Source organism: Atheta coriaria, unplaced genomic scaffold, assembly GCF_025399875.1.
Source record: "Atheta coriaria isolate IRGN ID8LTWV9N9 unplaced genomic scaffold, Caltech_Dcor_3.1 hic_scaffold_2_pilon, whole genome shotgun sequence".
Lineage (NCBI taxonomy): Eukaryota > Metazoa > Arthropoda > Insecta > Coleoptera > Staphylinidae > Dalotia > Dalotia coriaria.
This window is the reverse complement of record NW_027045444.1, coordinates 5,332,198-5,352,395: the sequence shown is the minus strand read 5'-3', so window position 1 is coordinate 5,352,395 and position 20,198 is coordinate 5,332,198. Positions and strand designations below refer to the sequence as shown.

At 35.9% G+C, this 20,198-nt stretch overlaps 6 protein-coding genes across 13 annotated transcripts in view; 3 read left to right on the top strand and 3 right to left on the bottom strand.

Moving 5' to 3' along the window:
- Snr1 (SWI/SNF related, matrix associated, actin dependent regulator of chromatin, subfamily b, member 1) overlaps positions 1-20,198 on the top strand; it is a 42,881-nt gene that overhangs the window by 2,660 nt on the left and 20,023 nt on the right. Inside the window, exon 7 of one of the 2 annotated variants that reach the window (XM_065316994.1) lies at positions 20-59. In XM_065316994.1, the coding sequence (XP_065173066.1) occupies positions 20-53 (34 nt within the window). In that variant the 3' untranslated portion in view covers positions 54-59. Of the gene's footprint in view, positions 1-19; positions 307-20,198 lie in introns of those variants that run through there. The other variant, XM_065316993.1, reaches the window with a different exon arrangement.
- Eaf (ELL-associated factor) lies at positions 101-2,918 on the bottom strand. Its single transcript, XM_065316996.1, has 3 exons — positions 2,512-2,918; positions 2,127-2,390; positions 101-1,176 (listed from the first exon to the last, which is right to left on the bottom strand). The coding sequence occupies exons 1-3, from the start codon at positions 2,606-2,608 to the stop codon at positions 452-454; spliced, it is 1,086 nt and encodes a 361-aa protein (XP_065173068.1). The 5' UTR covers positions 2,609-2,918; the 3' UTR covers positions 101-451.
- On the top strand, positions 3,283-11,062 carry dsh (Segment polarity protein dishevelled). Of its 6 annotated transcripts, XR_010550795.1 has the most exons (9): positions 3,283-3,977; positions 4,198-4,267; positions 5,194-5,726; positions 5,797-6,020; positions 6,928-7,059; positions 7,286-7,783; positions 9,025-9,246; positions 9,955-10,154; positions 10,249-11,062. XR_010550795.1 is itself a non-coding variant. In XM_065316987.1 (8 exons), the coding sequence occupies exons 1-8, from the start codon at positions 3,817-3,819 to the stop codon at positions 10,287-10,289; spliced, it is 1,881 nt and encodes a 626-aa protein (XP_065173059.1). In that variant the 5' UTR covers positions 3,283-3,816; the 3' UTR covers positions 10,290-11,062. The 6 variants fall into 6 exon arrangements, 5 of the variants coding, with proteins under 5 accessions (XP_065173059.1, XP_065173058.1, XP_065173056.1 ...); XM_065316987.1 differs by lacking the exon at positions 9,955-10,154; XM_065316986.1 differs by lacking the exons at positions 9,955-10,154; positions 10,249-11,062 and having other exon boundaries at positions 3,286-3,977; positions 6,928-7,038; positions 9,025-9,842.
- Positions 11,932-14,088, bottom strand: LOC135803401 (prohibitin-2-like). The gene is made up of 4 exons (XM_065316999.1): positions 13,922-14,088; positions 13,761-13,838; positions 13,609-13,705; positions 11,932-12,212 (listed from the first exon to the last, which is right to left on the bottom strand). The coding sequence occupies exons 1-4, from the start codon at positions 13,922-13,924 to the stop codon at positions 12,076-12,078; spliced, it is 315 nt and encodes a 104-aa protein (XP_065173071.1). The 5' UTR covers positions 13,925-14,088; the 3' UTR covers positions 11,932-12,075.
- On the bottom strand, positions 15,114-16,848 carry LOC135803400 (prohibitin-2-like). 2 transcript variants are annotated; one of them, XM_065316998.1, is made up of 6 exons: positions 16,563-16,847; positions 16,156-16,502; positions 15,845-16,078; positions 15,691-15,768; positions 15,537-15,633; positions 15,114-15,468 (listed from the first exon to the last, which is right to left on the bottom strand). In XM_065316998.1, the coding sequence occupies exons 1-6, from the start codon at positions 16,693-16,695 to the stop codon at positions 15,464-15,466; spliced, it is 894 nt and encodes a 297-aa protein (XP_065173070.1). In that variant the 5' UTR covers positions 16,696-16,847; the 3' UTR covers positions 15,114-15,463. The 2 variants fall into 2 exon arrangements, with proteins under 2 accessions (XP_065173070.1, XP_065173069.1); XM_065316997.1 differs by lacking the exon at positions 15,114-15,468 and having other exon boundaries at positions 15,526-15,633; positions 16,563-16,848.
- On the top strand, positions 17,092-19,606 carry Tango9 (transport and golgi organization 9). The gene is made up of 4 exons (XM_065316992.1): positions 17,092-17,438; positions 17,516-17,663; positions 17,870-18,619; positions 19,055-19,606. The coding sequence occupies exons 1-4, from the start codon at positions 17,362-17,364 to the stop codon at positions 19,229-19,231; spliced, it is 1,152 nt and encodes a 383-aa protein (XP_065173064.1). The 5' UTR covers positions 17,092-17,361; the 3' UTR covers positions 19,232-19,606.

Below are 20,198 nucleotides of genomic sequence, written 5' to 3'. Positions count from 1 at the left end.
AACAAATTTTGTTTTCCAGCAAGTACAAACCGCCTAGGCATATGATGCTATAAACACACACAAAATACACATTGATTCTCATAATATACAACAACACGCGCACGTTTCATTTACAATTCGCATATTTATCATGTAGGTACAAAATGTACAGTAATTGAGTGTGATGTGTGTTGCCTACATAACGCACACATCCACTAGACTTAGAGCAAGTCAGCATTTAAACAAGCACACAACCGGGGGGAAAACTCACGAGGCGGCCATCTCTTGATAGAAAAGATTAAAAACCTCTACACTAGACTAAGATAAGTTTTTTGTTTCTTTGTTTAGATTTATATAAACCCCAAAGTGTATAACCTCAAAATGTTCTCTGCGTTCAATAACTTAAGTATAAGAATTTCCTTCAAGGTTAAGCAGGTGGTGGTTATAGTAGATGAGCAGGTCCAGTGTAAAATCAGTCGTCGTCGTCGTAGTCCGAGTCGGAGAGCTGCAGGTCATCGTTGAGGATCGTCGGCAGCGATGGCAGCTTCGCCCCGTTGCCATTCACACCGCTTCCGGTTGTTCCCGCACCGCTCGCAGCGCCGCCATTACCAATCAGGTTCATGTTCGCAGACAGACCAGCGTGTCCATTGGAAGCATTCGTCCGCGTGGTGGATTTCCCGTTATCGTCGTGATCCGAGTCGGAGTCGCTCGACGACGAACTGGATGACGAGTCGGACATATCACGCACGGAATTCTCGGAGTCCGATTGGCTGGAGAGGTTCGATTTGTTTACCAGTGTTGATTGTTTAGGTGGCGCTGGTTGTGGTGGCGGTTTCCAACTGTCGTTGATGCTACTTGGTGGTGGATTAGGTGTAGCGTCATGTGGGGCTTCTTCGGGGAAGTCGTCGATGCCGATCATCGGTAGGGAGGCTTCGCCGTTTTGAGGGCGTTCCCGTTTCGGGGATTTGTGCGCCGGTGAGGAGTAGTTGGGCGAGGCGCGATGCGGTGAGTGTTTTGTTGGGTTTGGAAGTTGGGTTATGGCTCGATCTGGGCGGCGTGAGCCGGATGTCACGCGCGTTTTGTTGGATTGGCGCTGGCCGATGGGCGGGGTTTGGGGGCGTGCTGATGTGAGGACATTCGTGGGCGGAGCTGTGGATGATGTGGATGTGTTGGAAGTTGTACTTCTATCACCACGATCTGGAATAGAAAAATTGCATTTAATTTTAGACAAATTGAGATAAATGAGTGGAAATTGCGGCAAATTATAGGGAATTTAATTTTCTATGGGGTTGAGTTTTAAGTGTTTGGTGATTTGAAGTGGAACATTGAGAAAATTAGAATTTTTTGCAAATTTTTGTGGAAAAAACGTAATTTTTGCATAGTTTCATATTTTTTGTTGTAACTTTTTAACAAATTAAGATAAACACTTATAAATTATATCAAAACACGCGTAATTAAATTCTCTATCAAGTGGAGTTGAAAAATTATACTAATTTACACGCGAAAGTAAAGAAATTTGCAATTTTCCTAAATTTTCTCAAATTTTCTAACAATTTGCATTTTTTGCTATAACTTTTAAACAAATTGACACAACAAGTAATAAAACATATCAAATTATAGGAAATTAAATTCTTTATCGAGTCAAACATTAAAACTTTCATAATTTCCAGTGGAAAGTTATGAAAATAACGATTTTCCTAAAATTTTGTAGAAAAAATCTAAACTTTCGCAATATTTCACATTTTTTGTTATAACTTTTTAACAAATTGAGATATACACTTGAAAATGATGTCAAAACACGCGTAATTAAATTCTCTATCAAGTGGAGTATTAAAACTTCACCAAATTCCACGCGAAACGGAAGAAAATTGCAATTTTCCTAAATTTTCTCAAATTTTGCATCAATTTACATTTTCGGCTATAACTTTTAAACAAATCGCAATAATAACATCAAACTAATGCCAAATTAAAGGCAAATAAATTCCCTAACAAATTAACACTTAAAATCTCACAAATTTCAACGGAAAAGTGAAGAAAACTTAAATTTTCTTCAAAACAAAAATTTAAATTTTTCGGCTCGCAAACGTTTTAACCAAACAAAATACGAATTTCTACGCATGAAATATTAATTATACATAATTTATTACCTTGTGGAAGCGGTGGTCGTGTCGTTTCACTCCTAGTCTTCTTCAATTGAATGTTACTAGACAATTTCTCTAGAGTAATCTCCCCAGTGACTCTGTCAATAATGAGGACGCATTCTTTCGTGAACGGGCGATGCGAGCCTTTGAACACCGTCGCCGGAACACCCGCCCCATCCAGATGGGGCACATTCACAGTCACCTGATTGCTTGTGCCGATATCAACAGTTGCAATTTTGTTTATATCCACCGAAGCAGGCTTAAAATCATCTAAAAAACCACCACACATATTACTACATCATAATATCTATCACTTAAACTAAAAATAATATAAATTCAACTTTAAATTGTTTATAAATTAAGGAAAAATGTGTTTAAAAGTGTTTCTTACATCTGACGGCGTGAAAAGCGCCCGATTTATTATTGGTGAAGCTCTGCCCGATCTTCAGCTCGCGCACCTCGGGCCCCAAGCGCAGTTTATCGGCCATCGCAATGCTGGGCTTCACTCCATCGCCTCCTGGAGGTGTTGCGCTGCTCTAGGTGGCTGTTCGTGTCAGTCACTCGTGTTGAGGTTATGTCCCAGCAGATGAGAACGTCGCAGGTGATTTTCGCCTGTGCTTTGCGTTTGTTTAAGTGAATTACGGCGGTGTTGGGCGGTGTACGGCCACCGGGAGCGGCGGGTTACACACTCGGGTTGTGCGCGATTATCACTGGGTAGCTCCCGGACTTAGCAACATATGATTCCACACGTAATAATGCGAAAAAAATCCACAATTATTGACCTACTTTGTACTTTCATATTGAAAGGCAAATCCTTGTATACTGGGCGGCGCACGATGCAACAGTGAATGCAATGTTACAGGTTAGAATTATTTTACTTCCAGGAATTTTGTTGGTACGCTTTATATAATGTAGTTCGTCTTTTGTCCGTTAGATGCGCTGTTGTTGCCTTTAATTTATATACCGTGTGTCCTGCAGTTTAAAACAAAACAAAACTTTAAAATTTTCATACAAAATCAACATTGTACAACATTATTTATTATTTATATAATCAATTTTACATAATTAACTTTATATTACATATAATATTTATTGTTTATAATCAATATTTACTAGTTTTCTTTTTTAGACTCTTTGGACACTGTGTATAATAATTTTTAAAATCCACCACCAGAGGCGCTGTAATCATGCATTAGTTGCATCCTCAGCCGTGAGTTTAAGCCGTGTCGCTCGCATCGCACATTCTTAGCGACCAGCTCGAAGGCCGAAGAGATTTTGTAAATATTGACGTGCAACAAATCGCTGATTACGGCGTTCACGACGCGAGTTTACCTCCACGCGGACGCGCAAATCATCGCCGACACATTCCTCCACCAACCTGAGCATGTAACTACTCCCGGCGGGCGTTTTCACGGAACAATCGGATGTTATTGTCGCGTGTGCGCGCGCCAGCAACGGAACGGGGTTGGGCGGCCATGTTGATGTCTCGATGATGGGCTCGGGCTCGCCGTGCGGCTGTAATGGCAAGTGAATAATCTCAACTCATCACGACATTCGTCTTGAATGCCCGCAAAAGCATCCGCTCAACGCGAGAATTGAATTCGCGGCGTGCATGTGCACATCTACGCTGTGTGCTGTTTGATTCGGTGCGAAACAAAAGTTGTTTGTGCGAAAACAAGTGACACTCGTGTACACCATGGATGAGACGAAGGTGATTTATCATATTGACGATGAGGAGACGCCGTATCTGGTGAAGATACCCATTGGGCCTGATAAGGTGACTCTGGCTGATTTTAAGAACGTGTTGAATCGGCCCAACTATAAATTCTTTTTCAAGTCCATGGATGATGACTTTGGGTGAGTGACCTCAATCATACACAAACAGTATTGTCAAATGAGTTTTTATTGTTTATTGGTAAATTATTTACTGGTAAATAATAATTTATACCAAAAATTATGCAGAATATAATGTAGAATTAAATTTTGAAGGAATTTAAGTGATAATTTGTTTTGTTTTTGAGTTATTTTAATTAAACAAAGGTTTTTTGTTTATAAATTTATGTTTTCTTTGTTTTAGGGTTGTTAAAGAAGAAATTATTGAAGATGGTGCACAATTACCCTGTTTTAATGGGCGTGTCGTCAGTTGGGTAAGTTTTGAAAGATTTTTTTGCACAAAAAACTTGAATATTTTTTTGTTTTTGTTTATAATTTGCCGATAAATTAGTGTAAAATATAAACAATTGCATTAATTTGTAGCTAATTAAATTCTCTATTGATTTGTGTTTTGGTTTTGTACAAATTCAATTAGGAAAGTTATAAAAACGCAGAATTTTGATAAAAAATGATTTTTCATGATTTTTTTTTGTTATAACTTGGGAATAAATTGTCGTATATTGTTTAAATTGCCGTCAAATTATAGTTCATTAAATTCTCCATCGATGAGTATATAATATAAGTTTGATTAAAAGTTCATCAGGAAAGTTATAAAAATTGCAAATATTCATAAAATACTGATATTTTTTCTAATTTTTTGGTATATCTCTTCAATAAATTGCCATAAAATGTTTAAAATTGCATTAAACTATAGCTAATTAAATTCTTCATTGATGTACAAATTAGTTTTATACAAAATACATCGCAAATGTTAGAAAAACGCAAAATTTCGTGAAAATTTGCCGAAAAACGCTGTTTTTTGCACTTTTTTTGTTATATTTTACAAATAAATAGTGATAAAATGATAAGAATAGGACTAAATTGTAGCTAGTTAAGTTCTCTATCGATGAGTATATAACTTTTATTAAAATCTGATAAGAAAAGTTTAAAAAATTGCAAAAATTCATGAAATATCCGCAAAAAACTGATTTTTTGCCATTTTTTAGTATAACTCGTCATTAAATTGCCGTCAAATGTTTAAATTTGCATTAAACTATAGCTAATTAAATTCTTTATTGATATATTAATTAGTTTAACACAAATTTTGCTCGAAAAACGATGAAAATCGCAAATTTCCACCAAAAAACAGTAATTTTTCACCACTTTTCACAACAAAAACTAAAAATTTCACTTTTTCCAGTTGGTGTCTGCTGAAGGCTCAAACCAAAGCGACGGCGGCTCCCAATGCACCGACAGCGTAACCCACTCCAACGAACCCCGTATTCCTCCACACCCCCAACCGCCGGAATCAGTCTGCACCGACACGGAAAGCATCATAAGTTCACGCGCCGGCCGCCGCCACCACAAGTACTCCTCGCGCATGAACGGCCACATGCCGCGCTTATACGAAACCGCGTCCATCGTCAGCTCCGACCTGGAGAGCACCAGCTTCCAGTCGGAGACCACCGGCCGCCACACCGCGCTCTCGGAGTGCTCCAGCATGAGTCGGCTGCACGTCGCCGGGCGCAAACGACCGCAGCGACGGAGAAAACAGCGCATGCAAGCCATGTCGCGCACATCCTCGTATTCCTCCATTACGGACTCGACGATGTCGTTGAATATCATCACGGTGACGCTCAATATGGACACGGTGAACTTCCTGGGCATTTCGATTGTTGGACAGAGTAATAAGGGTGGAGATGGGGGGATTTATGTAGGATCTATTATGAAAGGGTAAGTGTTTTGTTGTTTTGGTTATTTTTTGTGTTTTTGGGTTTGTTTTTGATTGTTTTATGTTTTTTAGTGGTGCTGTCGCGTTGGATGGACGAATTGAGCCCGGCGATATGATTTTGCAAGTGAATGATGTCAACTTTGAGAATATGTCGAATGATGAAGCTGTGCGTGTCCTAAGGGAGGTTGTGCAGAAGCCCGGGCCTATTAAGCTGGTCGTGGCGAAGTGCTGGGACCCGAATCCTAAGGGGTACTTTACGATACCACGGACTGAACCAGTCAGGCCGATTGATCCAGGTAAAATTATTTTATTTAATTTTTTATTTAAAATTTGACGATTTTTTGGTTGATTTTTTGTTATAACTTGCGAAGAAATTAAGTTGGAGGGTTAGAAATTCTTTTAAATTGTAGTTATTTGAATTGTTTATTACTGTAGGCAATTATTTTCTGGAAAAATGCACGGAAAATTTATGAAAATTGTGATTTTTATAAGTTTTTTGAATTTTTTTTGCCTTTTCTGTGCGTTATTTTGCTATAACTTGCGTGTAAATGATCAAAAAGTCTTGTGTTTTACATTAAACTATAATTAATGATGTTGTTTATCACTGCAGGCATTCATTTTATTCAAAATTTCACGGAAAAGTGACGATAATTGCATTTTTTACAATTTTTTCCTCAATTTTTGAAAGTTTATTTTAGAAATTTTTGCTGTAACTTGCAAATAAACTAAGATAGAGACTTGGATTTTTTTAAATCATAGATATATCAATTGTCTATAGGCGTAGACAATTATATTATAGAAAATTTTACGGGAAGTTTAGGAAATTTATGATTTTTCTTAAGAATTTTTGCCTTTTTCGTGATTTTTTTGCTCTAGATTGCAAATAAATAACCCCAAAGTCTTCTATTTTGCATTAAACAATAGTTAATGATGTTGTTTATCACTCTAGATAATCATTTCATTTAAAATTCATCGAAAAAGTACCAAAAATTACAATTCAAATCAATATTTCTGACTTTTGGAAGTTTTTTTGCCATAACTTTCTTATAAACCAACGTAAATTCTTATAATTCATATAAAATTACAGACAATAACCTTCTCTACCACCATAAACTTTGTAGTTTATGTAATTTTTACACATTTTTTACCAAAAATTTCAACTTTTTTGTTCATAAAACTGAAACTTTCCTAATTATTATCCAGGTGCATGGGTGGCACACACAGCAGCCGTAAGAGGTGATCCAGTCGCACGCCCGCCCAGCAGCAGCACCGTCTCCAGCGCGTCCATAGCCAGCACCATCCCGGCGAACGAACGTGAGTGTCTGCTAGGTCCTGGTACGTTTCGCACAAATTTTTTGCATATTCTCCTCATGCTTTTCCGCTCGCACATTGCACAAACAACAAAAACAACCTCCTCTCTTCTCTTCTATAATCTTCTTCATGCTCAAAACCTCTCTGTTCACTGCTTTTGTTTGTAAATTTGTTTGTACATTTGTTTTGGTCGCTTTCATCACACATTGTATTATTGTTTCGCTCTCTCTGCTGCCGCTTCGAAATGTAGTGACTGGCGTGTTGGTAGATCTGGACGAGCCGCTGCACGTCTCGGCGCCGATGCACACGGTGGTGGCGGCGATGGCGCGCCCCGACAGCGGCCTGGAGATCCGCGACCGCATGTGGCTGAAGATCACCATACCGAACGCGTTCATCGGCACCGACATGATCGACTGGCTGCTGACGCACGTCGAGGGATTCCAGGATCGGCGTGATACGCGCAAATATGCGTCGCATCTCTTGAAGTCTGGGTTTATACGGCACACTGTGAATAAGATCACGTTCTCCGAGCAGTGTTACTATATCTTTGGGGATTTATGCGCGGCGATGTCCAGCTTGAAGCTGCAGGGGGATACGGACAGTGTGGGCCCGCTGCCGAATGTCCCGAATTACATGCCGTATTCGGGCACGTATAATCCGTTGGAGTATATGCCGATGCCGTTCTACACTGCCAGTGAGAATACTGTTTATGGGTATAATCGAGAGGAGAGCGTGCTTAGTGGTAGTGGTAAGTTTTTTTGGTATAACTTTTTAACGCGTTGGAGGAATTGCATAAGTTTTTGTTTAAAATGTTGAGAAAGAAAGACTCTACGTGGTTGGAATATAATTATGTACGAAAATTTATGAGAGAATGGTGAAAATTGCGTTTTTCCGAAGTTAGCGGTAGAAAATTTTGAGTTTTTATAGTTTTTTTTGTTATAACTTTTAAACCATTTGACTAAAATTGTTGAAATTTTTGTCAAAGTATAGCTTATGATGTGTTCTATAAGAACTATTTTAAATCTTAGTTTAAAAAGCTTAGGAAAGCGTCGAAAATTGCGTTTTTTTACAGAATAATTGCTGAAAATTTAATGATTTTTGAACTTAATTTGTTGATAACTTTTGAACGCGTCGGTGAAAATTTATCAATTTTAGTTTAAAATGTAGGCAAGAAAAGGTTCTACAAGGGATGATTATAAATGTTTAGGAAATTTTATGAGAAAATAGAGAAAATTGCGTTTTTCCAAAGTTAGCGGTAGAAAATTTTGGGTTTTTAAAGTTTTTTTTTGTTATAACTTTTGAATCATTTGACTAAAACAGTTGAAATTTTTATCAAAGTATAGCTAAAGATTTGTTCTATAAGAACTACTTTAAATTTTAGTTTAAAAAGTTTAGGAATGCGTCGAAAATGGCGGTTTTTACGGAGTAATTGCTGAAAAATTAATGATTTTTGAACTTAATTTGTTGATAACTTTTGAACGCGTTGGTGAAAATTCATCAATTTTGGTTTAAAATATAGGCAAGGAAAGGTTCTACATTGGGTGCCTATAAATATTCAGGAAAATTTATGAGAAAATTGTGAAAATTGCGTTTTTCCGAACTTAGTGGTAGAAAATTTTGTGTTTTTAACGTTTGTTTTTGTTATAACTTTTGATTTACTTCACTAAAATTGTTGAAATTTTTATCAAAATGTAGGTAAAGAGTAGTTCTATAAATATTCTCCTAAATTTTAGTTTAAAAAGTTTAGGTAATCGTCGAAAATTGCATTTTTTGTGAAATTTTAACCTAAAATTTGTGATTTTTCATCTTAATTTGCCAATAACTTTTAAACTAATTGGTATAAATCCATAAATCTTTCATTAAAATAAGTAGAAAAGAAAGATCTACAAGATCTACACATAAATATTAACATTCTTCCATGCAAAAACATAGAAAGTCATGTTTTTTTACTAAAAAACACGAAAATTTTAATCATTTTCATATTTTAAGGTGGATCTTCCGGTGGTTCCGAGCATTTGAAAGACGCAGCAGCCGCCGCACACAGCTCCGCCTCCGACAGCGACCTCACCTCCCTCGGCCCCCGCTCCGCCCTGCCCATGGCCGCCGGCAACAACGGCACCAGTATCGGCGGCGGCAATGGCAACGGCTCCTCGAACGGATCGGATCAGAGCAGCGGTACGCAGGTGGCGGCTCAGTCGAAGGATCTAGCCGGTAGTAGACAGTCCTTTAAGATCGCGATGGGCAATCCGTGCGAGATGTTTGTCGATGTCATGTAGAACTAGCACTATAACTAGCAACTCCGTAAACAGTTTGGTTAGGTTACAAATCATGCACGAGTACAACTTCACATTTGTGTAAATCATAACCATACTTTACTTCTTTTTTCTAATTTTTCTTGATATTTTACTTGTTTTAACCTATTTTTTTTTTTTTATTCAACTTCCAACTTGAGTGCCATATATTTCTTTCTTTTTTACTTTTCTACACTTTATTTCGTGTAAATACTTGTTTATTTATTCGATTATTGATTACAAAATCAATGTTTTGTTTAGTTATGCAGCCATTTAGCTTAGCGAGAGGAAATATTTGTAGGTTAGGTTAGATCACGGTTATGACTTGATTTAGTGACTCTTTATTTACGAGTTTTGTATGTTATTGTAATCGTAGTGTACGTATAAATGTCGCATGCTAATCTCTTGTGTTTTGTGCACCTGTGTAAGTTTAATATTACTGTTAATTTATTATATTTTCATCACCAACACAATAACCTCCAAATTATTGTGTTGTGATGAAAGAGGTTAGACGTATGTGTTGTTTGGATGTGTTTTTTTTATTTTATTGTGAATGTTTTTGGCCGCTGAAACACTGCGGATGCGGATGATTTGTGTTTGACGACGAACTTTTCTTTTCTGTTTGCAGTTTTAAGTTACCTGTAGTGCGCGCGCAACTACCGTTCATATCATCACAAACACACAAAACTCATAAACATTAAAAGTCTCTTTATATTATAACAATTTCCACAGACACACTGTATGTAAATGAAGTGCGATTGTAATATTCATCATCACAACCGTATACCACCGTATCGTAGCATAAGTTTTATCATTTGATGTTTTCTGGTAAGTGTTTTGCAAGTTTTCATAAGTATTTGTAATTTATTTATTTCATTATATTTGATTGTGTGGTTAATGTGGTTGTGGTTTTTGTTTGCAGATGCTGGTAGCCTGTGCGGATATCAGTTTGCGCAGACATAATCGCAATTCAAGACTGAAGAATTGGGAATTAATAATCGTTGCGACGAGTGACGAGATAAGTTTATGTAAGGATTTTCGAAGTGGCGAGAGAGGGTTTTGATGGTTGATTTGCGTGGTTAGCGACGATTGGGTTTTCGATTTGTGGGGTTGTTAATATTTTTGTACGTTTTCTACGTTCCTATATTGCCATTTAGTCGTTTGGGTACCTAAACTAGGGGAAAATGCGTAAAATTTGTGTTTTATGTTGGTTTTGTATTAATTATTCAGTGCGTTGCCAAAAATTCATCAAACTTGTATCAATTGACGGTTAAAGAATGGTTTTATCATGGGGAAGTATAAATTTGAAGGAAATTTGTGTGAATATGTTGAAAATTAAGTGTTTTGGCAGTTGGTGATTTTAATGCTCGTAATTTAGGTTTTTGGGCTTTAACTTTTGAACTATTTGTCAAATATTGATCAAATTTTTGGCAAAACCTAGATAAAGTCATGCTTTATCTCGGGGAGTATTAACTTTTTGTGAAAATTTGTGAGAAAATGTCAAAAATTAATTTTTTCGGAGGTTTTGCAGTTTATGCTTAAAAAAACAACTTTAGTTTTTTGGTCATAATTTTTGAGCCAGTTGTCGAATGTTTATCAAACTAGCATCAAAACATAGCCAAAGAAAAGCACTTACCTAGATAATATAAGATTTGAATGAATTTTGTTGTGAAAGTGCCGAAAATTTAGATTTTCTGTGAATTTTGCTGTTTTTGCGATAAAACTACCAACTTTTCTAGTTTTTTTCTTATAACTTTCGTATTAATCATGCAATATTCATCAAAATACATCAAAACATAGCCAAAGAAAAACTCTTTCATAATAAACTTACATTTATCCAAAAACTCATTTATAAATATTTAAAATCGCGTTTTTCACTAAAATTTACGTTAAAACTCACAATTTCAACATATTCTCTCATTTTCTCACTTAATCAATAATATTTCAACATAAATTTATAATTTTATACGTTCCTACATTGCCATTATCTAGTTAAGGTACCTAAACTCTCCAAAAATCGTGCAAAATGTATCACTAATCAAAGTTTGCTTCCCATGACTTGTTTAAACACATACATTATTCGTTTCGCGTATGAAATTAAGATATTCATAGTCCAGCTTAATACTGCATGAACTAACGATGTAATAATACGTAATTTATTATTCAAACAAACAAACAAAAGAAAAAATGTTGGCAAATAACGAAGCAAAAAAAAAACAACAACAACAATATTTCGCATTGCGGGGGCGAGATTTATACAATTGTGTACAGGGTAATTCAAAACAATGAGTTTTCTTGTGAATGTGTAATGTCTGCTTTACACTCGCCGTTAATTCTCGATAGTAGAACACAAAAAAAAAACAAAGAAAAAGAGAATAAGAAGATGTAAAAGAAATGTGGAATTTTACAGGGATATAGTTTTCTGTTTTGTGGATAGAATATTTCTCACACATTTCGGCGACCGACGGCGAACAACACAATGGAATGCAATAATTTAATTAGTCACTAAACTAAACGTAAATTATTTATAAAGAAAATACACGCAGGCGAAGACGAATTGCGCCGGCGAGTGCAATTTTTTTCCAGAAATAAAAACAAACGAATGTATACTATATAAAAACTTCAACGTTTGATTTATATTCTCTTGTATAAGTTGGGAGTGTAAATGTACATATGTTTAAATGCCACCAAGCCGATGAAGGAAAACAGGCGGTTTGGATGTTGATGGTGATAATTGGAGAAGATGGTTTTAACCGGTGACACGACGCGCTGCCGCCATTGCATTCTCGACGATGTTCTTCGCTTCTTCCCTGGGGACGTCGTTGTGGGCCGAGTCGCCGGATTGGTAGTAGTCACGCAGGTATGTTGATCCAGATCCTGAGCCATCTAATGATATATTTTTTGTATTATTGGGATTGTATTAGTAAACAGTCAATAAGCGTTGGGGACATTTTTTAATTTGATTTTTTACTTTATTTGCGTGTAACTTTTGAACGGGTTGACTAAATTTGATCAAATTTGTTTTAAAATGTGGATAAAGTAAAGATCTTGCACACTGAGGCTTAAAATGTTAGAAAAAATCCGTCAAAGTTTAAGAAATTAGGTTTTTTGTGTATTTTGATAGTAAATTTTGTGTTTATTGCGTTTTTCTGGAATAATTCTTACTCATGCTGGCAGATATTTATAAAATGTGTATGAAAGCATAACTGAGGAGATGTTGTATAGGATTTAACTTCAAATTATATGAATAATTTAGGAGAAACAGCAAAAAGTTGCGAAAAAATACGCTTTTCAACTTTACTGTTACAAAATTTGTTATATTCACATTCAATTGGCTTTAATTAGTAAACTCGTTGTCAAAAGTTTATGAAATATCCACTAAAACATAATTAAAGAAATGTTATACCATCTAAAACCTTGAAATTTCAGTGAAAAACTTGGAAAAAGCACAAAAAACTACGCCTTTCAAACTTAACGTTTAAAAAATGTCAACTATGTATCTAAACACAGCTAATAACTAGTTCCAATCAATTTGACTGAGAATTTCCAGAAAAACCAACGAGAAAATGTAAAAAAATGATTAAGATAACGCGAAAAATTCAATTTTTTCAAGTTTGCAGTTCAAAATTACTGATTTTTAACTATAATCAGCTGTAATTATTAAATTTTTCATCAGAAATTCATTAAATTACCATCAAAATATAACTAAAGATTCGTTCTACTGCATTTGACTTAAAATTTTAGCTCGAAAGTCAAAAAATCAGCTTTTTCTAAGTTGTTACAATTGGATAATAGGAGGGAAGAAATAACGGCAACAATTTGCTAATGCAGGATATAAATAGGAGTCAAAGGGGCACTGCGCTGCAGAAAAGACCTCATCACCTCTTGAAAACTATCTTATTGAATAACATAAAATATAACAAAAAATTCCAAGACTTTTTCAAAGCATCACCTTCGAGTGGTGTTCGCCGCAACCATAACAAATAATAAATGCGATCACTGGTTGCATCACGACAGTACCACCCTAGGCAATGCACTAAACATATGTACAATTTTCAGTCAGTCTGAATGTGAATATTGTTAACGTTATTTCTTCTCGAGAGTGTGGCGTGGAGAAAGGATGGCGCGGCGCGCGTACAAAAAGTGAAAAATGCATGCCATCTCGATGCGCCTCCGTCCTGATATCGCATTTGTCGCTAAACTACTTTACTACTCTGTAAAAACAGCGCAGAAATTGAGTATCACGCATTAGATTAAAATTAGTAGACAATTAAATGCTTACTTTTCAGTTTGTTGCTTTGATCGTCGAATTCTTTATCCTGGATATTCAACATGAGCGAATTTCCGCTGAGGTAGACACGATTTTGGGAATTTGCAATCTAAAAACATAATTTTAGCATAAAACATTAAAAAAAAAATATTTTAATGACTTACAGTCCTGGAAATGTTTTGTGCAGCACGAATCTTCCTCAGCTTCAAATAACCGGGATTACGACTGATTGCTTCACCTAAGTAATCATTAATTAAGGAAATATCATAAAATTACATAAATTATTAGTGTTTTTAAAGCAATGTTTAAAAAATGGAAAGGATATCATTTTAGCTGCTTCTGCTTCACCCTCAGCTTGGACAATCTTCTGCTGCCTCTCCTGCTTCGCCCTCTCAACGATAAACGCAGCACGTTGCGCTTCCTGCTGCGCGACCTGTTTACTCTCCACGGCGGCTGTATACTCCTTACCAAACGATAACTCAGTGATGGATGTATTATTGGGATTGTATTAGTAAACAGTCAATAAGCGTTGGGGACATTTTTTAATTTGATTTTTTACTTTATTTGCGTGTAACTTTTGAACGGGTTGTTTAAATTTGATCAAATTTGTTTTAAAATGTGGATAAAGTAAAGATCTTTCATCTTGGAGGCTTAAAATATCAGAAAAATATTCGTGAAGGTTTCAAAATTTTTTGTGCATTTTGATAGTAAATTTTGTGTTTTTCTCGATTATTTTGACATAATTCATACAGACGTTGGCAGAAATGTATAAAATGTGTATGAGAGCATAACTAAGGAGATGTTTTATAGAATTTAACTTCAAATTTTATGAATAATTTAGGAAAAAAGGCAAAAAATTGCGAAAAAATAAGTTTTTCAACTTTACCGTTGCAAAATTTTGTTATTTTCACACTCAATTGGCTTTAATTTGTAAACTCGTTATCAAAAATTTATGAAATATCTACTAAAACATAGCTAAAGAAGGGTTATACCATGTAAAACCTTAAATTTCAGTGAAAAACTTAGAAAACACGCTAAAAACTACGTTTTTCAAGCTCAATGGTTATAAAAATGATTTTCATTTGAAATTACCGGTAATTATCAAACGCGTTATCAAAAATTTATCAACTATGTATCAAAACACAACTAATGAGTAGTTATAATGAATTTAATCGGAAATTTCGAGAAAAACTAACGAGAAAATGCAAAAAATGACAAAATAACGCGAAAAATTCACTTTTTCAAGTCAGCAGTTCAAAATTAGCGATTTTTAACTTTAATTAGCTGTAATTATTAAATTTTTCATCGGAAATTCATTAAATTACCATCAAAATATCACTAAAGATGCGTTCTACTGCATTTGCCTTAAAATTTTAGCCCGAAAGTCAAAAAAATCAGCTTTTTCTAACTTGTTTTTCAATTGGATAATGGGAGGGAAGAAATAACGGCAACAATTTGCTACAAACAGGATATAAATAGGAGTCAAAGGGGCACTGCGCTGCAGAAAAGACCTCATCACCTCTTGAAAACTATCTTATTGAATAACATAAAATATAACAAAAAAAAACGCACAATGTCGCGTAATTTTCAAGACTTTTCCAAAGCATCGCCCCGAGTGGTGTTCGCCGCAACCATAACAAATAATAAATGCGATCACTGGTTGCATCACGACCCAACCACCCTAGGCAATGCACTAAACATATGTACAATTTTTCAGTCAGTCTGAATGTGAATATTGTTGACGTTATTTCTTCTCGAGAGTGTGGCGTGGAGAGAGGATGGCGCGGCGCGCGTACAAAAAGTGAAAAATGCATGCCATCTCGATGCGCCTCCGTCCTGTTATCGCATTTGTCGCTAAACTACTTTACTACTCTGTAAAAACAGCGCAGAAATTGAGTATCACGCATTGGATTAACAATATAAATCAATTTATGGCTTACTTTTCAGTTTGTTGCTTTGATCGTCGAATTCTTTATCCTGGATATTCAACATGAGCGAATTTCCGCTGAGGTAGACACGATTTTGGGAATTTGCAATCTAAAAACATAAAATTTAAACAAAAACATCGAAAAAAATAATATTTTAATGACTTACCGTTCTGGAAATGTTTTGTGCAGCACGAATCTTCCTCAGCTTCAAATAACCGGGATTACGACTGATTGCTTCACCTAAGTAATCATTAATTAAGGAAATATCATAAAATACTTAAACTATTAATATTTTTAAAACAAAAAAATGAAAAGGATATCATTTTAGCTGCTTCTGCTTCACCCTCAGCTTGGACAATCTTCTGCTGCCTCTCCTGCTTCGCCCTCTCAACGATAAACGCAGCACGTTGCGCTTCCTGCTGCGCGACCTGTTTACTCTCCACGGCGGCTGTATACTCCTTACCAAACGATAACTCAGTGATGGACACATCATCCAGGATGATATTGAAGTCTCTAGCGCGTTCTACAAGCTCCCTACGCACCAATAACGACACCTAAAACATAAAAAAACATAAATCATGTTAGAATCTTAATTTTTACTAATTAATTTACTAATTTTTGATGTTTTTACCTGTTGACGTTGTGTAATCAACTGTGCAGCGTTGAATTTCGCCACGACTGACTTCAGCACTTCATTACAGATCGACGGCAGGACTTTTTCGTCGTAATCGAGACCAAGTTGCCGGTACATATTCGGCAAGTTCTGCGAATCAGGTCGGCTGAGCACACGCAGCGAGATATTCACCATCTGCAAGTCTTTGGAGCCGGTGGGTGAGGAGATCTTCCTCGGACGTGAGCGGATATCGTAGATAATCGGATATTGGAACCATGGCATGCGGAAATGCAGTCCTTCAGTGTAGATTTCCTTCTGGATGCCGCCGATGCGGTTGAAGATGATCGCGCGATGGCCACCATCAACTAAAATGATTCATATGGGATTATTTATGTGTTTTATTGTTTAGTTTATGTTGTATTTACCAGTGTACATTGATTGTGAGACGCCGTAGGCCGCGACGCCGCCGAGCGCGAGCAGTTTCAGCCCGATGCCGAGACCGGGCGGGCCGCCCTTACCAAACTTGCCGGCGAGGTCATTCAGTTTGCTTTGCGCCATTGTGGTCACTCAGTGATGCTTCGCTATGTGACAAAGAGCAGATCGACGATGATTTTTGAGCGTGACGCAACTTTTATGCCTACGAGCCGGCCGAAAACGTGCTTCTCACAAGGCTCGCACACACGGATAATGGCCGACCACCGAATCCACTAGATTGCTGTCAAAATCTATTCTAGGGGAATTTAGCTGTCACAACTGTCTTCAACAATCATCAAAAAATAAGTAAGCATTAAATAGTATTATTATTCATTATAATTGTGTAATTATTATAAATTACACAAACAATACATTCAATAACAATATACTCATGTATTTAATTGCAGTGTAAATATTTATTCTTATTGTAATGGAAAATAACTTGTGTCATCACTTAGTATATCAGCAAAATCTGTCAAGGTCACCTCAAATTATTTGCTGTGCCAGCTGATGAATCAAGTTTCAATGCAAATGCATAGAAACAAAATTACAAATCACAAAACGTCTTTCACTCTACGATCGGAAAGACAACAACTGATAACACTGTGTGCTTTGTTCTCAGTGACCCGCATGTTCACGCACTTTGCTTCCAGTCATCGTCTAGTGAGCTACGCTTAGAATAAAAAAAACTCTACCGACTTGATTTCTAATCGAAATTTGTTGATAAATTTAAACAAATTCGCTTTTACAATGGCTTGGACGTCTTATCAACTCTCGCTGGCGTTCATGATGGTAATCACAGGCAGTATAAACACTTTAAGCACAAAGTAAGTAATAAAACAATAAAAATGTAGATTTTTATGTTTTTTGTGTGTTTTTTTACCAAAAAAGTGCGTTTTTTTAGGTGGGCGGATGATTTAAAGTCTGTGGGACGTGATGGCACACTCCGCGCGTTTGATCATCCATTCATGCAAGCATCCAGCATGTTTCTGGGCGAGATTCTGTGTTTGGTCACATTTAAAATCATGTATTTTATTTATTCTAAACAAGGTGTAAGTATTTTGCATAAATATTTATTTATTTCAAGCTAAAGTGTAAGGAAAATACTTGTAATTTACTATAGATTATTATTTAACAATATTTCATCAATAATTTTCAAGAATTTTCATTTTATTTGACATTTTTATTAAAACATAACCTAAAATGACTTCTACTCAATACTTTTCTTCATTTTTTATGAATTTGGATGTTTCCACAGGTTGAGAATGAGAAAGCACTCACAAAAGGCAACAGAAACTTCAACCCGTTCATTTTATTCATCCCTGCAATGTGCGACATGACAGCCACTTCGATAATGTACGTTGGATTAACAATGACCTACGCCTCGAGTTTCCAAATGTTTCGCGGCTCTGTCATCATCTTCGTCGGTTTGCTCAGCGTCGGATTCCTCGAGCGTATCCTAAAGAAACGCGAATGGGCTGGAATATTCATGGTTATCGTCGGTTTGACGACTGTAGGCGCAGCGGATTTCATGTTCTCGCCAAAAGGCGAAGATAACCCCGATAGAAACTCGATAATCACCGGGGATATTCTGATTATCATCGCGCAGGTGATCACGGCGATACAGATGGTAGTCGAGGAGAAATTCGTGACTGGACAAGACATTCCGCCGTTGCAAGCGGTCGGATGGGAAGGTTTATTCGGATTTATTGTTCTAAGCTTACTGCAGATTCCGTTTTATTTTATTCATGTTGGTCCGCCGTTCAGTAACAACTCGCGGGGGGTTTTAGAGGATGCTATTGAGGGTTTCATACAGATAGGGAATAATTGGCGGCTGTTTTTCGCCATTATGGGTACGATTATCTCGATTGCGTTCTTTAATTTTGCTGGGATTAGTGTGACGAAGGAGATGTCGGCCACGTCGCGGATGGTTTTGGATTCGGTGCGGACGATTGTCATCTGGATTGTTGGATTGTTGTTTATGCATCAGTCGTTTATTTGGTTACAGGTGAGTTTTTAAAATTTATAAATCAATAAAAAGTTGCATTTTTTTAGTAAATTGAACTTTAAAGTTGAATATCTTTGATAAAACTTAATATTTTGAAAAAAATCTTTAATACATATAAAGATACACTTATTAACTATTATTGTTTAAAGCTTCATGAAAATACAATCAAAATTACTGAAGTTATACAAGTTTTACTAAAAAATTGCAAAAAATCAAAATTTTTAGTCAAACTACAAAGTTTAAACTTAAATATCTTTGACATAAATTAATATTTTCTAAAAAAATTTTAATATGTAGAAAGATACACTTATTAACTATTATTCTTTCAAATTTCATGATATTTTAATTAATATTACAAAAGTTATACAAGTTTTACTAAAAAAATGCAAATTTACACTAAAAACAAATATAATTCTAACATTTTTATGTTTTTAGCTCTTTGGCTTCATTGCACTGCTAATAGGAATGTGTCTCTACAACGGAATCACTTGTAGATCGGTGATAATTCGTTTGAGGATGCTTTACACTCGAATTAGATACGGCAGCATGCAGGATGAGGTTATTATCAACACGCCGGCGGACCAAGCGGACGACCCGATCATTTTCGCTTGATTTAGTCTAGTTAATTAGCTTGGAATACTGCTATCATTGATTATTATTGTGTATGTATAATTATTACTGACAAAGATCTATATTTTATTAATGTGTACGATGTAAGATGGGATTTGAAGACTTGTTGGACTAAGTTGCAGCTTGGTTCCGAAAATTGTGTGATTTGACCTGATAGAGGTAGGAAAAGAATATGAATTAATGAATATTTAGACGATTTTTATTAACTGAAATGATATAGGTATATTATTTGAAGAGTAAATTACTAAAAAAGTAAAATTTAGATCTTTTTATGCTTTTTTTGTAGTTTTTGAAGAGATTTGATGCAAGTTAAAAAAAAAATGTGATTTTATGACGAATATATACTTTCATTGACTATTTATGTTGTATATAACGTTTATTTATTGTTATATTGTTATATTTTTGCGTTAAAGTAACAATTTGTTTTATTTAATTTGAATTAGTACATCCTAGCGACATCTACATTTGAAGTTTTGAGTTATGTGTAAAAATTGCTACTCGTTTAGACAGGGTGGGGCATGCGCAGTTGCGTGTACGTGTGACACACGGACACGGCCATTTAACTGCGTGACCTTTCACTGACTCATACGCAATCGCACACTGCCTCATATGCACGCCAAACTTTTTGTAACACTTTGTAGTTTCTTGATGTACTGTAAAGGATCATCAGGTGGCGCAACGATGCATGTTTTAACGAAAAATATTCCTGCGAGTGAAAGTCGGCGTGCACAGTTGTTGTGTAGCCGGCACACAACTCTTACTTCGTGCGATAAGTGATAATACTTAAATGAGTATTCGTGTTTCTCGTGTTGTAAATTCGGTGTATCGCGTTTTGCTTGATTGAATTTAGTGTTAATTGTCGTGTTTGGTTCTTCGCTAAATATTTATCGCGTGTGTAATCTCGGGGACTCATTATTTTGTGTGTTTATTACATTTTTGCGTTTATTCG

Coding starts and splice junctions, on each gene's coding strand:
- Eaf (XM_065316996.1), bottom strand. CDS start 2,608: ATGGCCGATAAACTGCGCTTGGGGCCCGAGGTGCGCGAGCTGAAGATC. Junction 2,391..2,511: donor CGCTTTTCACGCCGTCAGAT/GTAAGAAACACT, acceptor GTGGTTTTTTAG/ATGATTTTAAGCCTGCTTCG. Junction 1,177..2,126: donor ACGACCACCGCTTCCACAAG/GTAATAAATTAT, acceptor TTTCTATTCCAG/ATCGTGGTGATAGAAGTACA.
- dsh (XM_065316984.1), top strand. CDS start 3,817: ATGGATGAGACGAAGGTGATTTATCATATTGACGATGAGGAGACGCCG. Junction 3,978..4,197: donor TCCATGGATGATGACTTTGG/GTGAGTGACCTC, acceptor TCTTTGTTTTAG/GGTTGTTAAAGAAGAAATTA. Junction 6,021..6,927: donor AGTCAGGCCGATTGATCCAG/GTAAAATTATTT, acceptor ATTATTATCCAG/GTGCATGGGTGGCACACACA.
- LOC135803401 (XM_065316999.1), bottom strand. Junction 13,706..13,760: donor CACAAAACATTTCCAGGACT/GTAAGTCATTAA, acceptor TTATGTTTTTAG/ATTGCAAATTCCCAAAATCG. Junction 12,213..13,608: donor TCAAAGCAACAAACTGAAAA/GTAAGCATTTAA, acceptor ATATATCATTAG/ATGGCTCAGGATCTGGATCA.
- LOC135803400 (XM_065316997.1), bottom strand. CDS start 16,695: ATGGCGCAAAGCAAACTGAATGACCTCGCCGGCAAGTTTGGTAAGGGC. Junction 16,079..16,155: donor TGATTACACAACGTCAACAG/GTAAAAACATCA, acceptor TTTATGTTTTAG/GTGTCGTTATTGGTGCGTAG. Junction 15,634..15,690: donor CACAAAACATTTCCAGAACG/GTAAGTCATTAA, acceptor TTATGTTTTTAG/ATTGCAAATTCCCAAAATCG.
- Tango9 (XM_065316992.1), top strand. CDS start 17,362: ATGGCTTGGACGTCTTATCAACTCTCGCTGGCGTTCATGATGGTAATC. Junction 17,439..17,515: donor ATAAACACTTTAAGCACAAA/GTAAGTAATAAA, acceptor GCGTTTTTTTAG/GTGGGCGGATGATTTAAAGT. Junction 18,620..19,054: donor AGTCGTTTATTTGGTTACAG/GTGAGTTTTTAA, acceptor TTATGTTTTTAG/CTCTTTGGCTTCATTGCACT.